The sequence below is a fragment of the Nerophis ophidion genome, linkage group LG01 (genome assembly GCF_033978795.1).
Source record: "Nerophis ophidion isolate RoL-2023_Sa linkage group LG01, RoL_Noph_v1.0, whole genome shotgun sequence".
NCBI classification, from domain to species: domain Eukaryota; kingdom Metazoa; phylum Chordata; class Actinopteri; order Syngnathiformes; family Syngnathidae; genus Nerophis; species Nerophis ophidion.
Genome location: NC_084611.1, coordinates 5,535,775 through 5,551,785, shown reverse-complemented (window position 1 = coordinate 5,551,785; position 16,011 = coordinate 5,535,775). Strand labels below are relative to the sequence as shown.

The window sequence follows — 16,011 nt, the reverse complement described above, 5'->3', positions numbered from 1 at the left end:
TTTCCTTCATAGGATAATCCTCTAAAAGATTCTGTGACCAAATACAAATACATGCCAGCTCACAATCATATAAAAAAAATAGTACACGGTATAATTTAACACACTATCTTACAGCTTCTCATTTGGATTTGGATTAGTTCCTCCCCCTTCCCCACAGTTCAAAGAAATTCAGAAGAAATGTGTAACCTATTCTTCCTTTTAAAGAAACTTTGACTTCACTCAAGTTGAATTATTTTGAAATAACTTTCATTTGAACCTCATGTTATATTCAAAATAGATTTATTTTCGACCTGTACAAAGTTCCACAATGATCTAAACATTTAAAATACACGACACTGCGGTACTCTTGCTAAAGATGGAACATTTGGCGGAAATGCCGGACAGTTCTGCAGACTTCATGGCTGGCTCGCATCGTGGTCACTCCGTGATCACGTACGACCGCCAGACACTTCTTGATATGGACATATCGGGCCGTTTTGGACTGATAGACGCGGGCGTGCTAAACGTGCTAACTACCATGGGAATACGTCGGCGGCTACATCCAGCGGCCTGTGAAGCAGGGGAGTCTAGTAGCAGCGGGGGCCGTCTACGGAGCAGACGCCAGCGGTGTGATCGGAAACGCGGATGCCGAGCGGGGCTTAAAACAAAGCAGAAGGCTAATCCCCACAGAACACCACTTCCCTCCATCCTGAAGACGGATTTAGATGAAAGATGCGAGACTACTGGTCTGGTCCGGTCCGATCCGGTGGCCATGTACTGCTCGCCTGTGTATCGGCTGGGGACATCTCTGCGCTGCTGATCAGCCTCCGCTTGGGATGGTTTCCTGCTGGATCCGCTGTGAACGGGACTCTCGCTGCTGTGTTGGATCCATTATGGATTGAACTTTCACAGTATCATGTTAGACCCGCTCGACATCCATTGCTTTCCTCCTCTCCAAGGTTCTCATAGTCATCATTGTCACCAACGTCCCACTGGGTGTGGGTTTTCCTTGCCCTTATGTGGGCCTACCGAGGATGTCGTAGTGGTTTGTGCAGCCCTTTGAGACACTAGTGATTTAGGGCTATATAAGTAAACATTGATTGATTGATTGATTGACTTGCTGATACACATTTACACAATCACTTACTGTACAATGTCCACTCTCACGGGGGATGCCGAAGGACGGGATGTTTATATCTTTCAGCACAAGTCTTGTGTCCTAATCTTCACAAAATGGGAGCGAGTAATTTAAAATTTGACCAACTGTTGGTTTAGAGCCGCAACCTTTTACTATCCAAATGAGAGGCATGATTTATAATAAACACAAACTTTCACCAACTCCGAGACGTTGCAGCAGCTCACTGGCTAATTATGTCAGGAGCTGCAGTAGCAACTGACATAAAGAAGGCGGCATGTTGTCCAAATATACTTCCTTGGTGTTTTTCTCTTTTATTAACCATGTTGTTAATATGCAGGTCAGGGCATGTAAAAAATGGAGTACTGTTGGCGGTTTGTGGATGTTTTTCAGATGGCTTTTTTGTTAGCCATTTTTTACAAGCCAAATAAGAATGCATAGAAAGACATGTCTTTGTCTGAAATAGGGGTTGCGGATCATAGGAAAAATGAACCCCTTTAAGAAATGACCTTATAAAACATGCAGTATGTTTACTTTCTGCAGTTGCTCTCTCAATGCAAGCCAGATATTTTGCCGTCATCATTAATTCTTTGCAGCCAGAACACTGCCAGTACGTTTTTGAATTGGGGAAAAAAACCTGCAGACATAGAAAAAATTGGATTGGAAGCTGAAAAAAAATAAATAATTTAGCCCAGTAATATCTAAATAATAAATACTGCACGTTAAATTACTTCCTGAACTCAAATAAAATATCAGTTGTATAATTACAAACATTAAAAAAGCAATTTTAAATTAAGTTTTGTTAAATTAAGTTATGTTTTTATCGAATGCAGCATCTTTTTGCTCAGAAGTACATCTACGGTGTAAATATTTGAATGACGATAATAATAATAAAGGCAGATTTTTAAAAAAGTTGATTTTGCAGGCCGGTGGTTTTAAAATCAGAATCAGATTCAAATTCTGATTCTGAATTTCAGAATCAGAAATACTTTATTAATCGCCAAGGTGAAATTAAAATTTCCTATTAAAATTAAAATGTGACCGTAAATTTGCTCCGGTTGAAACTCCCAGCCGGCTCGCTGATTTAAGCCAGATTCTGGCTGCTGAAACCAGCCGGTGGGGCGACCCGTCTCTCACTAAGTGTCTGTAAATGTTGAAATATTCTACTAGTATGTTATCGAAGCATGACATCATCACATTTAACATCTGCTGGAGTTGTTTTAAAGTATTTTTTGTAAAAACAGTTACAGTAGGACAGGGGTAGGGAACCTATGGCTCTAGAGCCAGATGTGGCTCTTTTGATGACTGCATCCGGCTCTCAGATAAATCTTAGCTGACATTGCTTAACACCATAATTACAGTGCTAAAAATAACATGCAAAATATAAAACATCCTCATGCATTTAAATCCATCCATCTGTTTTCTACCGCACCTGTTCAAGAAGTCGCATTAATGGTAAGAAGTATTTTATGTCACGATGGGGGGGTCGCAGCTTGCTGCGGGGTCGTTCCCCCAGGAAGGCAGACGGACTACTAGGGACATGGCATTTAGGTAAAAACATGATTTAATTTAAACTAAAAAATGATACAAACAAATCGCTCACAGTGGAGGCACAACTTGGGCTAAGGAACAAAGCTAACGCATAAGCAGACTATGAACATAAATCAAACAAAACTTACATGGCATGGCATGAAGCACGAAACTATGGCAAGGCATGAAACAAGTCAGCACAGAGCAAGAAAAGATCACATTGACGCCAGGGCGACTGACTGGCAAAGATGAGCTTAAATACTGCCTCTGATTAGTGCTCGGGTAGCAGGTGAGCGGGCATTTTGTCCACCAGAGACAGGTGGACCAAGGAAACCAGACAAAAGAGTGGGAAAAAAACAGGAACTTAAAGAGTCCAAAGGACAAACAGCACTTGGCCAAACAAAAACATGATCAACAGACATGACATTTTATTTATTATTGTTTAGCTTCAGAATAACAATGTTATTAAAAAGAATAGACTTATTATACTCTAAAAATGTTGGTCTTACTTAAAAATGCACATTTAGTTGTATTCAGTGTTAAAAAAATATGATATGGCTCTCACGGAAATACATTTTGAAATATTTGGCTTTCATGGCTCTCTCAGCCAAAAAGGTTCCCGACCCCTGCAGTAGGAGGTTGTGGCACATATATTTACAGAGAACACAATAATACAAAGTTGAATGTCTCAAAAGAGGACACCACATGGTCATTGTCTATGTCAGAATAATTGTATCTAAGTTGTCACAAAACTTTATGTTACATTGAGTTCAGCTCGACCTGCGAGAGGACAAAGGCTGTCTTTGATCCAACCGAGAAGAAGGCTCGTGAAACTCCGCTGTGTAGGATGGGAAGCAACACGGAGGTGTTCTGTTTCTTTGATGTATTGTAATCCACAGAAAGATTTTGTCTTGACCCGAGAACTACAAAGCGGAGAGGAAGCAAAACCAGACTCCCCTCCAGACAAACTTTTCTTTTAACTGTTTTGTAATCAAAGGCGATGGCTGTTTACGACCCCCCTCCCTTAGAAAGAGCTGTTGCCATGAAATCAGGGAAAGTCCAAATAAAAGAGGCGTACAATCTTTCGTCAGAGCGTGGCGACACTGTACAAGGGTACAGGTGTACGCCTTATATAAGATATCGATGTAATCGTAGTAGTATCGACTAAATATGCACTTGTACTTGGTATCATTACAGTGTAGATCCACCATAGCATTTGTTTGTATTGTATCCTCCTACGGTGTGTAGTGAAGCATGTTTAGATATTCCTCGCCCTGCAGGGATGTGCACTGCCGAACATGCTCCTTTTCTCGTAAAAAACGACGCGTCATCATGCCTGTAAAAAGAAATATGGCGAACCGGTACTTTTCAAACAGAGCATAGTACCGTTTTTGATTCATTAGCACCGCGATACTATACTAGTACCAGTATACTGTTCAACCCTACTTTATATATATATATATATATTAAAACTATTTTTTTTTTCAAATTTAACTAAATATTTTTTCTCAAGTGTGTTTACTCATGTGAGGAGACTAAATGTTCCTTTATAGTTTGGCATCAAACTTAGCAAGTTTTTTCACCCACGTGCACTGTACTGCGTTTGGTCAAATTGCTTATTAGAGAAGATTTTTTACTACAAACTAAACAACTAAATGGTTTTGGTCCGATGTGTTTCAGTAACCAGGTTTGAGGAGAAAAGCTTTTAGCACAAACTGAGTAATTCAATGTTTTTTACTTTCAGTGTGCGTTCTCTTGTGTTCAGTCCAATGGTTCTTGGTTCTAAACTTTTTACCACAAACCAAACAGTTAAACTCATTTTCATCAGTGTGCCTTTTCATATGTTTAGTCAAACTTCCTTTTTGAAAAAAGCTTATACCACAAACTATACAATTGAAAGTTTTTTCTCCTGTGTGTGTTCTCATGTGTTGAGTCAAATTCCACTTTACAGAAAAGCTTTTACCGCAAACTGAACAGTTAAATGGCTTTTCCCCGGTGTGTATTCTCAAGTGTTCAGTCAAGTGGCTCTTCTGAGTGAAGCTTTTACCACAGACTGAACAATGAAACGGTTTCTCTCCTGTGTGCTTTCTCATGTGTAGCGTCAAACTTGGTTTCGAAATGAAACTTTTTGCGCAAACTGTGCAATTGAATGGTTTTTCCCCTGTGTGTGTTTTCATGTGTTGAGTCAGGCAGCTCCTGTGAGTAAAGGTTTTTGCGCAAACCGGACAACTAAATGGTTTTTCACCAGTGTGCGTTCTCGTGTGTTCCGTCAAGTTGCTCTTCAAAGTGAAGCTTTTGCCACAAACTGAACAGATAAACGGTTTTTCCCCCGTGTGCATTCTCATGTGTTGAGTTAAAAGGCTTTCTTTACTTAAGTTTTTACCACAAACGGAGCAGCTCAAACTTTTTTTACCCCTCTTCTTTTTTGAGTGTTTGTTGTCAGTGTGAGTCCTCATGTCACCTTCACAGTCTGTATCGCTGCTCAAAGACACTTCAACCTCGTCGTCAGCCTCACTATCTGAGAGTGGCGCTAAGAGGTTGTCTCCTTGTGGTTTCTCCTCATCATCTTCAGTCTTCCCCGAGACAACATTTAGTGGCAACTTGGAGAGATCAGCTTCATCCAGAGACTCTGCCTCCTGAGTGATGCAGAGTTCCTCCTCTTCCTTTTTAATGCAGGGTGGTTGTGGAGTCTCCTGCTTCAAAGTGGAACTCTCCCCCTCTAGCTGAGGGGGAAGCTCTTCTGGATGATGGATCTCTGCGGACACAAACAGACTTGTTAGCTCAGACATGATACATGAGATGTTTCTCCTTGAACTCGCTTCACACTTTCTTGTATGTGAGCTATTGGCTCCGACGGTTTATTCCATTTTTTTATTTATTTTGTTGCTTAGATGATTGGTTAAATGAGTTTAACTAATACAAACATATAAAATCCTGTCCGCCCGGAAGTTAAATTGTTTCCACAGGACTACTTGCACTGGAGAACGGATAAGAGTGGGTCCTAATGTGGGCGACGTGACCGTGAAAAGGCTCAAGGAAAAACAACAACAAGAAGCTAAGAGAGAAATGACTCAAAGGAAAACAAAAAAGGCTGTGAACAATTTTGTGATCATTTCAATCTGAACAAAAAAACAGAGGTATTATTTCAATATGACTACTGTATTTTTCGGACCTTAGGGCGCAAACAAACAAACAAACTGACAGCTCAGGTGCCAAAATTGTACAGTAAAATTCTGGCAACTGAGCTGCCTTTTCTTTACCAATAAAACAGCAGTACCAGGGTTTCCCCAAGCGCTTTGTTGTTAAAGGGGAACATTATCACCAGACCTATGTAAGTGTCAATATATACCTTGATGGTGCAGAAAAAAGACCATCTATTTTTTTAACCGATTTACAAACTCTAAATGGATGAATTTTGGCGAATTAAACGCCTTTCTGTTTATCGCGCTGGAAGCGATGACGTCAGAATGTGACGTTGCCGAGGTAACACATCCACCCGTTTCATTTTCAACACATTGTAAACATTGGGTCTCAGCTCTGTTATTTTCCGTTTTTTCGACTATTTTTTGGAACCTTGGAGACATCATGCCTCGTCGGTGTGTTGTCGGAGGGTGTAACAACACTAACAGGGAGGGATTCAAGTTGCACCACTGGCCCCAAGATGCCAAAGTGTCTGCCGCCAGACCCCCATTGAATGTGCCAGAGTGTCTCCACATTTTACCGGCGATGCTAAGGCAGACATGGCACAGAGATGTATGGATAACCTGCAGATGCATTTGCAACGATAGTCAACGAAATCACAAAGGTGAGTTTTGTTGATGTTGACTTACGTGCTAATCAGATATATTTGGTCGCGGCGTGACTGCTAGCTAATCGATGCTAACATGCTACGCTAATCGATGCTAACATGCTATTTACCGGCGGTGCTAAAGCAGACATGGCACAGAGATGTATGGATAACCTGCAGATGCATTTGCAACTATATTACGTTTCCTTCCACCCACATTTAATGCGAATAAAACACTTACCAATCGACGGATTTAAGTTGCTCCAGTGTCACGAGATGCGAAAGTCCTGATCGTTTGGTCCGCACATTTTACCGGCGATGCTAACGCAGCTATTCGGCCATGCTATGGCTATGAATAGCGTCAATAGCTATTCGCTCAATAGCTTCAGTTTCTTCTTCAATACTTTCATACTCCAACCATCTGTTTCAATACATGCGTAATCTGTTGAATAGCTTAAACCGCTGAAATCCGAGTCTGAATCCGAGCTAATGTCGCTATATCTTGCTGTGGTATTCCCATTGTTTGTTTACATTGGCAGCACTGTGTGACGTCACAGGGAAATGAACAGTGTCTTCACAGAGAGCGAAAAACAGACACTTTAAAGCTTTTTTTAGGGATATTCCGGGACCGGTAAAATTTTGAAAACAATTTCAAATAATAAAAGCCACTGGGAACTGATTTTTATTGTTTTTAACCCTTTTGAAATTGTGATAATGTTCCCCTTTAAGGCACCCGCCTTTTCAACAAAGAGTCACCGTCTAAACCAGGGGTGCCCTTTACGTTGATCGCGAGCTACCGGTCGATCGTGGAGCGTGTGTCAGTCCATCTACAGCCAGGCATAAAAAAAAGACCTAAAAATTGGTGTTCATTAATCTTTACCAAGACATCATTTTCGTCACTTGATTAACATTCACCGCACCCGAGGGGGTCTTGTGAGATGAGGCTGGAAAAAGTGACCGAGAGGAGGGCGAGAAACACTTTTTATTACAACAGACTCTCGCCGTACCTGCTGTCAAAACTCTAAAGACCGACCGCACAGTTCCTGTCTTCACAATAAAAGCCATGCTTCATCAAATAAGAGTCTCAGAAAGCTGGCGTGCAGAAGCTAGCAAGGTACGGAGTTTGCCCCCAATGTATTTCTTGTAAAGTGTCCAGTGGTGATGTTTTTTACACCACACCATCCCACGCTTTGCATTGGACTTGGTGATGTATGGCTTAGATCAGGGGTCGGGAACCTTTTTGGCTGAGAGAGCCAAGAAGCCAAATATTTTAAAATGTATTTCCCTAAGAGCCATATAATATTTTTTTTAACACTGAACACAACTAAACGCGTGCATTTTTAAGTAAAACCAACATTTCCATAATAGGTCTCTTATTTTTTATAATAATATTGTTATTCTGAAGCTAACTGTGGAGGGGGCGTGGCCTGCGGGCCTGCAGCAAAGCAGGATGTTGCCAGGACCGGCCTCGAAATCAGCGACAGGTGCCTAGATGGCCCACCTGGGCCTTGTCATCTAATCACCCGTCACTCTGTTATAAGCAGCAGCCAGGAGGAGAGATAGGGTTGGGGCTGGAGCCAGAGCGCGAGTGAGGATGAAAGAGAAAAAGACAATTGCTGGAAAGCAACTGAGAGAAAAATTAAATAAAACAATATTGTAACCCTAAAACAGGCTCTTGGTGGTCTGAAGAACCCCCAGGAGGGCAAGCGCCACACTAACCAATAATAAATAAATTACTTCTTACCATTAATGCAACGTCTTGAACATAAAAAAGCATGAGAATGTTTTATATTTTGAATGTTATTTTTAACACTGTGATTACAAGTGGAATTATTCATTACTTATCGTGTTAAGCAATGTCAGCTCAGATTTATCTGAGAGCCAGATGCAGTCATCAAAAGAGCCACATCTGGCTCTAGAGCCATAGGTTCCCTACCCCTGGCTTAGATGAAGCTGCTCGGCCATGGAAACCCATTCCTGTGTACTGTACGTGGGCTAATTGGAAGACCACAAGAAGTTTGGAGCTCTGTAGCGACTGACTGTGCAGAAAGTCTTTGCACTATGCTGACATCTCTCTGTCAGTTTACGTGGCCTACCACTTGGTGGCTGAGTTGTTGTTGTTCCCAAACTCTTGACTTTTTTTTATAATAAAGTTGACTTTGGATTATTTAGGAGCGAGGAAATTTCACGACTGGATTTCTTGCACAGGTGGCATCCTATGACAGTTCCACGCTGGAAATCACTGAGCGCGAGCCATTCTTTCACAAATGTTTGTAGAAACAGTCTCCATGCCTAAGTGCTTGATTTGATACACCGGGCCAAGTGATTGGGACACCATCATTTGGATGGGTAGCCAAATACTTTTGGCAATATAGTGTATGATCACGCAGCAACACACCACCGCGTTCATGGTCGCTCCATTGCAGCGCATGTATGGAAACTAATAATACAATTTGATTAGTGACAATCATTAAACGATTAATTGAAGTTTATTTAAATATTTTTCATCTAATTGATTTAGCGGTTTAGCTCGGTTGGTAGAGCGGCCGTGCCAGCAACTTGAGGGTTGCAGGTTCGATTCCCGCATCCGCCATACTAGTCACTGCCGTTGTGTCCTTGGGCAAGACACTTTACCCACCTGCTCCCAGTGCCACCCACACTGGTTTGAATGTAACTTAGATATTGGGTTTCACTATGTAAAGCGCTTTGAGTCACTAGAGAAAAAGCGCTATATAAATATAATTCACTTCACTTAATTGTGACTATTTTTTGTGTGTGTGCAAATCTAGTGAAATGGGGCCACCAAATAAATCCAATTAGGTCCACAAAAACAAAATTTGAGAGTAATGAAATGATTCTTGTTCTTAATTACCTGCAGTCCTCTGCAGGTTGATGTAGACATGTGGTCCAGTCTTCTCTTCACACACTGCACATCTCTTACTCTTCCACAACATCTCTTCTTTCACATCATTATTTTCTTTACACAAGCGCTTGTTTTGCTCTTCCACTTTCTTCATTAGACTTTTGCATTCTTTCATCTCCTCTGATGTGAACTCCACTGCCTTCTTCAAGCTAACAATCATGGCGGCTCTTTCTTGACATTCTTCAACATAGTCGGCTAACTTTTCGTCAACGCTCTTTTCAGTCGGATTTTTTTCTTCGTTGGAATCTTCTTCTCGCTCACCTTCATCCTCGGTTTTTATCTTTATCTCCGTTGCTGATTGTCTTTCACTTTCTCTTTGACATGACGTCGCCATCTTAGCATAGCAGTAGTCGTCCATCTTCTATCACGACTTCAATCTTCACTTCAGGTCACACTCCGTCGCTCCCAACTCAACTTCCGTTTGGTGGGATTTAGACAAAATGAATATTTTGGAATATAAGTAGCTGTGAGATCGGACATTTAAAACATCTTTAGGAAGTCACATCCGTTCATTCCGCCATCTTATACTACCTCCCCGGATCCGTTTGCCCATGCGCCAAAAGTCAACAACTTCCGTATTCTAAATCACGGCAGTTTTTTCAAAATAAAAGAAAGTGTTGATGATACTTTTTGTAATGTAAACCATTTTCATCCACCAACGTCAGTCATACGATTATTAACCATCCGTATGTCCATCCATTGTTTTCATTTTCGTTCCTCTCGGGGTCGCAGTGTGGTGGTGGCTGGAGCCCCATTTTTTTCAACAAACATTTATACTATATGTATATATATATATATATATATATATATATATATATATATAATTTTTTTTTTCTTCCGTGAAGGAACTTTCCTGAAGGAATCAATAAAATACTATCTATCTATCTATCTATCTATCTATCTATCTATCTATCTATCTATCTATCTATCTATCTATCTATCTATCTATCTATATATATATATATATATATATATATATATATATATATATGTATATATATATATATACATATATATGTATATGTATACACACATATATATACATTTATATGTATAAATGTATTTATACATATATCTATCTATATATGTTTATATATTTATATATATATATATATATATATATATATATATACATATATACATATATATATATATATATATATATATATATATATATATATATATATATATATATATATATATATATATATATATACAGGACTGTCTCAGAAAATTAGAATATTGTGATAAAGTCCTATATTTTCTGTGATGCAACTAAAAACATGAAAATGTCATACATTCTGGATTCCTTACAAATCAACTGAAATATTGCAAGCCTTTTATTATTTTAATATTGCTGATTATGGCATACAGCTTAAGAAAACACAAAAATTCTATCTCAAAAAATTTGAATATTTCCTCAGACCAAGTAAAAAAAAAAGATTTATAACAGCAAAACGAAATCAAACATTTGAAAATGTCAATTAATGCACTCAGTACTTGGTTGGGAATCCTTTTGCACGAATTACTGCATCAATACGGCGTGCATGGAGGCAATCAGCCTGTGGCATTTCTGAGGTGTTATGGATGCCCAGGATGCTTCAATAGCGGCCTTCAGCTCATTTGCATTATTGGGTTTGGTGTCTTTCAGGTTTTTCTTCACAATACCCCACAAATTCTCTATGGGGTTCAGGTCAGGAGAGTTGGCAGGCCAATGGAGGACAGTAAGGCCATGGTCAGTACACCAGTTACTGCTGGTTTTGGCACTGTGAGCAGGTGCCAGATCATGCTGGAAAATTTAATCATCATCTCCATAGAGCTTTACAACAGATGGAAGCATGTACACAGCTGCATTGACGCTGGACTTGATGAAACACAGTGGACCAAAACCAGCAGCTGACGTGGCTCCCCAAACCATTGCTGACTGAGGGAGCCTCCGTTGCCTAGAGTTCAGGAGTGGCTTGACCATGGGAATACGGCTATTGAAGCTGTATCCGTTGAAAAGCTCCATGGAGATGATGATTTAATTTTCCAGCATGATCCGGCACCTGCCCACAGTGCCAAAACCACCAGTAACTGGTGTACTGACCATGGCATTACTGTCCTCCATTGGCCTGCCAACTCCATTTATTATTAATATTAATATTATAATTTTTATTATGAACAAAAACGGTTTGTTTCAAACTTGAGTCACAGGAACTTATTTGTTTTACTTATCAAACATATGTGCAGATGAAACAAACAAAAAAGAATGTCATTTCAGCAAATTAAGTTTAAATATGAAATGAATTCACATCGATAGTCATTCACATTGACGTCCCATTGCGGTGAATTTTTCCTTTCCCTGATGTGGGCTCCGTACCGAGGATGTCGTCGTGGCTTCTGCAGCCCTTTGAGACACTTGTGATTTAGGGCTATATAAATAAACATTGATTGATTGAATATGTGATATAAACTCAAAGTGAGATATGCCAAGTCATGATTTGGATATTTGTATTTGTATAATTCGGATGATCATGGTTTGCAGTTTTTTAAAACATAAAATGTTGTAAGATTTTAAATTCGATGTGTTTTCAAAGGATAATTAACTAACTGTTACCAAAAGAAGGCTTTAAATATCTTGAGTTTCATGTTATGAGACAATGTCACATGTTGGTTTCACCTGGTAGACCTCATTCCCTTGAAGGGCATTCACATTTTTTGAGTTTCACACAAGTAAAATTAGGTCCAAATATTTATATTTCCTATTCGTAAAACCCGTTCAGAGGTTTTTTTTTTTAAAGGTATTTTTTTGATTATTTTGTAAAAATTAAAGTTTTTAAAAATTGACTGTAAAGTATGTGAGTCATTTTTGTACTTTTCTAAATTCATTTTTCAAATTATTTTCACTTGATCTCAGCATAAATTGCATGAATATTCTACATTGTATTGCTTAAAAAAATGTGTCAAGGATACCAGACCCGCCATGTTGTTTTATTTTGAAAGTGTCACTTCCTTTTCCGGTTTTGTTTCATTATGCAATAATGTTATGTTATATGAGACATATTGGAGGCATTCATGGATTTTGTGTGCGTGTTGGCTGCACTGTTTTCCTTTCTGTGCCACTGAAGTGAATGAATTAACTCATATTATGTTCTGCATATGGAGAATGTTTATATTCTACTTGGAGAAAGCGAAGTAAATATTGGTTGAGCCCATTTTGAATTAAGGAGCCTTAGTTGGACATTCGCATGTGGACTGGAATTAGCTCTCTCACGAGAAGAGGCAATAAATTCAAACTTTGGAATGCAAAAGTGATAGCTCTATCCTGGAGGAGAGACTCCATGTTCATCTTAAACGTCAACCTACAACGTATGGTATACATCTGTTGTCTTTCCAGTCACTTATACACGAACACAGACCAGAAATACACATTACTTCACTATAAGGCTGGGAGTTATCCGATCCCATCCAGATACTAGTAAAAACATCAACACGCCGATATTGATACAGTTATTTTTGTCTGAATTTTTTAAAGATAAAATTGATTGAATGATGTTGCTTTTATCACAAGGGTGTCAAACTGTTTTTATTGAGGGCCATGACGCAATTATGGATGTCCTCAGCGTAACCTTGTGTATATATGAATATATATACATATATAAAACTGATATATCCTGTATTTTATATTATTCCTTTGAACTGTTTTATATTACATTTTTTTATCCTGTAAAGCGTCTTTGAGTATTCATAAAAGCGCTATACCAAATAAAATGTATTATTATTATTATTAAGAACGTATAATAGATTTGTCACACAATTGGAAAATTCCTCTATTTAATAATACAACTTTAACATTTGACAACCAAATAATAAAACAAGGTGACTCTGTAAAAAATCTGGGTATTATCGTCAACCCAATTCTCTCCTTTGAGTCACACATTAAAAGCGTTACTAAAACGGCCTTCTTTCATCTCCGTAATATCGCTAAAATTCACTCCATTTTGTCCACTAAAGACGCCGAGATCATTATCCATGCGTTTGTTACGCCTCGTCTCGATTACTGTAACGTATTATTTTCGGGTCTCCCCATGTCTAGCATTAAAAGATTACAGTTGGTACAAAATGCGGCTGCTAGACTTTTGACAAGAACAAGAAAGTTTGATCATATTACGCCTATACTGTATATACCTTTATATACATATATACATACATATATACCTATACTGTATATACCTTTATATACATATATACATACATATATACCTATACTGGCTCACCTGCACTGGCTTCCTGTGCACTTAAGATGTGACTTTAAGGTTTTACTACTTACGTATAAAATACCACACGGTCTAGCTCCATCTTATCTTGCCGATTGTATTGTACCATATGTCCCGGCAAGAAATCTGTGTTCAAAAGACTCAGGCTTATTAGTGATTCCTAGAGCCCAAAAAAAGTCTGCGGGCTATAGAGCGTTTTCCGTTCGGGCTCCAGTACTCTGGAATGCCCTCCCGGTAACAGTTCGAGATGCTACCTCAGTAGAAACATTTAAGTCTCACCTTAAAACTCATCTGTATACTCTACCCTTTAAATAGACCTCCTTTTTAGACCAGTTGATCTGCCGCTTCTTTTCCTGTGGAGGGGGTCCGGTCCGATGACCATGGATGAAGTACTGGCTGTCTAGAGTCGAGACCCAGGATGGACCGCTCTACTGTGTATCGGTTGGGGACATCTCTACGCTGCTGATCCGCCTCCGCTTGGGATGGTTTCCTGTGGACGGGACACTCGCTGCTGTCTTGGATCCGCTTTGAACTGAACTCTCGCAGCTGTGTTGGAGCCACTATGGATTGAACTTTCACAGTATCATGTTAGACCCGCTCGACATCCATTGCTTTCGGTACCCTAGAGGTGGGGGGGGGGGGGGGGGGGTTGCTCACATCTGAGGTCCTCTCCAAGGTTTCTCATAGTCAGCATTGTCACTGGCGTTCCACTGGATGTGAATTCTCCCTGCCCACTGGGTGTGAGTTTTCCTTGCCCTTTTGTGGGTTCTTCCGAGGATGTTGTAGTCGTAATGATTTGTGCAGTCCTTTGAGACATTTGTGATTTGGGGCTATATAAATAAACATTGATTGATTGATTGATTACAGATTGATGGATAACTTGCCTTGAAATTGTAAGTAAACATGGCAAGCAGATATCAAGTGTTTCTTTTTGAAGCTTTTGTCTTGGAACATCAGATGATATTAAAGTGTAGAACAATTGCATGTTCAACTGTCAGGTTCAAACACTGATAACATCTATTAAAAAAAGATAAGAAGCAAAGTATCAAACAGAGACAGAATTCAATTTGGCCTCGATTGAGGAGAGACGCCGGGACACTGTACTCTTTACAATTCTTCAGCACGCTCTGGGGAAAGATTGTACTCCTTCTTTATTTGACTTTCTCCGACCACCTGACCACAGCCGCTTCCAGAGGGAAGTGGGTCGTAAACAGCCTTGCCTTTGATTACAAAACAGTTCAAAAGAAAAGGTCGCAAACACTTCACAGAAAAGGTCGTAAACGAGTTCAAAAAGAGGTTTGTAAAACATTTGAAAATGAAAGTTGGACCTGCTTCCTCTTTACTTTTGTAGTCCTTGGATCAGACAATATCTTTCTGCTTGATTAGAATACATGAAAGACACAGGAACACCTTCATCTTGCTTCTCCCCGACCCAGTGGAGTTTTTATGAGCCTTATTCTTGGTAAGTTCCAAAGACAGCTTTTGGTTGTCTCGCTCAATGTAACACAAAGTTTTTGTGATAATTTAGATAGAATTGTTTTAACAGCAACGTTTTTCTGTCAAAAATGAAAGAATACATACATCTAGCCAGAAAGTACTTTTTAAAAAATAGTAATTTCCAGCCTTTCACAGGCCACATAAAATGAAATGTTGAGCCACATAAAAATGAGGTGGCGGGCCACTTTAAATGATGTGGAAGGACAGTTCAGACCATGGGTGTCAAACTCTGGCCCGTGGGCCAAATTTGGCCCGCCGTGTAATTTCATTTGGCCCTTGAGGCAATATCAAATAAACAATACTCATACTCGTCAACCCTCCCGATTTTCCCGGGAGATTCCCGAAGTTCAGTGCCCCTCCCGAATTTCTCCCGATTTCCACCTGGACAATAATATTGGGGGCGGGCCGTAAAAGCACTGCCTTTGGCGTTCTCTACATGTCGCCACGTCCGCTTTTCCTCCATACAAACAACGTGCCGGCCCACTCACATAATATATGCAACTCATACACACAAGTGTATGCAAGGCATATTTGGTCAACAGCCATACAGGTCACACTGAGGGTGGCCGTATAAACAACTTTAACACTGTTACAAATATACGCCACACAGTGAACCCACAGCAAACAAGAATGACAAACACATTTTGGGAGAACATCCGCACTGTAACACAACATAAACACAACCGAACAAACACCCAGCACCCCTTGCATCACTAACTCTTTCCGGGACGCTACAATATACACCCCCGCTACCACCAAACCCCGCCCCAACTCAAACCCGCCGCCGAAAAGAGGCATTCAATTTGTATTTTTATTTTATTTGACATGCCATTGATATTTTTTAATTATTATTATTTTAAACTGGATTTTGCATGTCACTATAAAGTTATATAAGTCTTGC

The 16,011-nt window shown here is 39.7% G+C and overlaps 3 protein-coding genes across 4 annotated transcripts in view; 2 read left to right on the top strand and 1 right to left on the bottom strand.

Moving 5' to 3' along the window:
- Positions 1-16,011, top strand: part of LOC133553184 (zinc finger protein OZF-like) — an 839,429-nt gene that overhangs the window by 621,787 nt on the left and 201,631 nt on the right. The gene's annotated exons all lie outside the window — the stretch shown is intronic.
- LOC133543914 (gastrula zinc finger protein XlCGF57.1-like) overlaps positions 1-16,011 on the top strand; it is a 148,755-nt gene that overhangs the window by 34,927 nt on the left and 97,817 nt on the right. The gene's annotated exons all lie outside the window — the stretch shown is intronic.
- LOC133551172 (zinc finger protein 2-like) lies at positions 3,058-9,927 on the bottom strand. The gene is made up of 2 exons (XM_061897645.1): positions 9,304-9,927; positions 3,058-5,399 (listed from the first exon to the last, which is right to left on the bottom strand). The coding sequence occupies exons 1-2, from the start codon at positions 9,710-9,712 to the stop codon at positions 4,369-4,371; spliced, it is 1,440 nt and encodes a 479-aa protein (XP_061753629.1). The 5' UTR covers positions 9,713-9,927; the 3' UTR covers positions 3,058-4,368.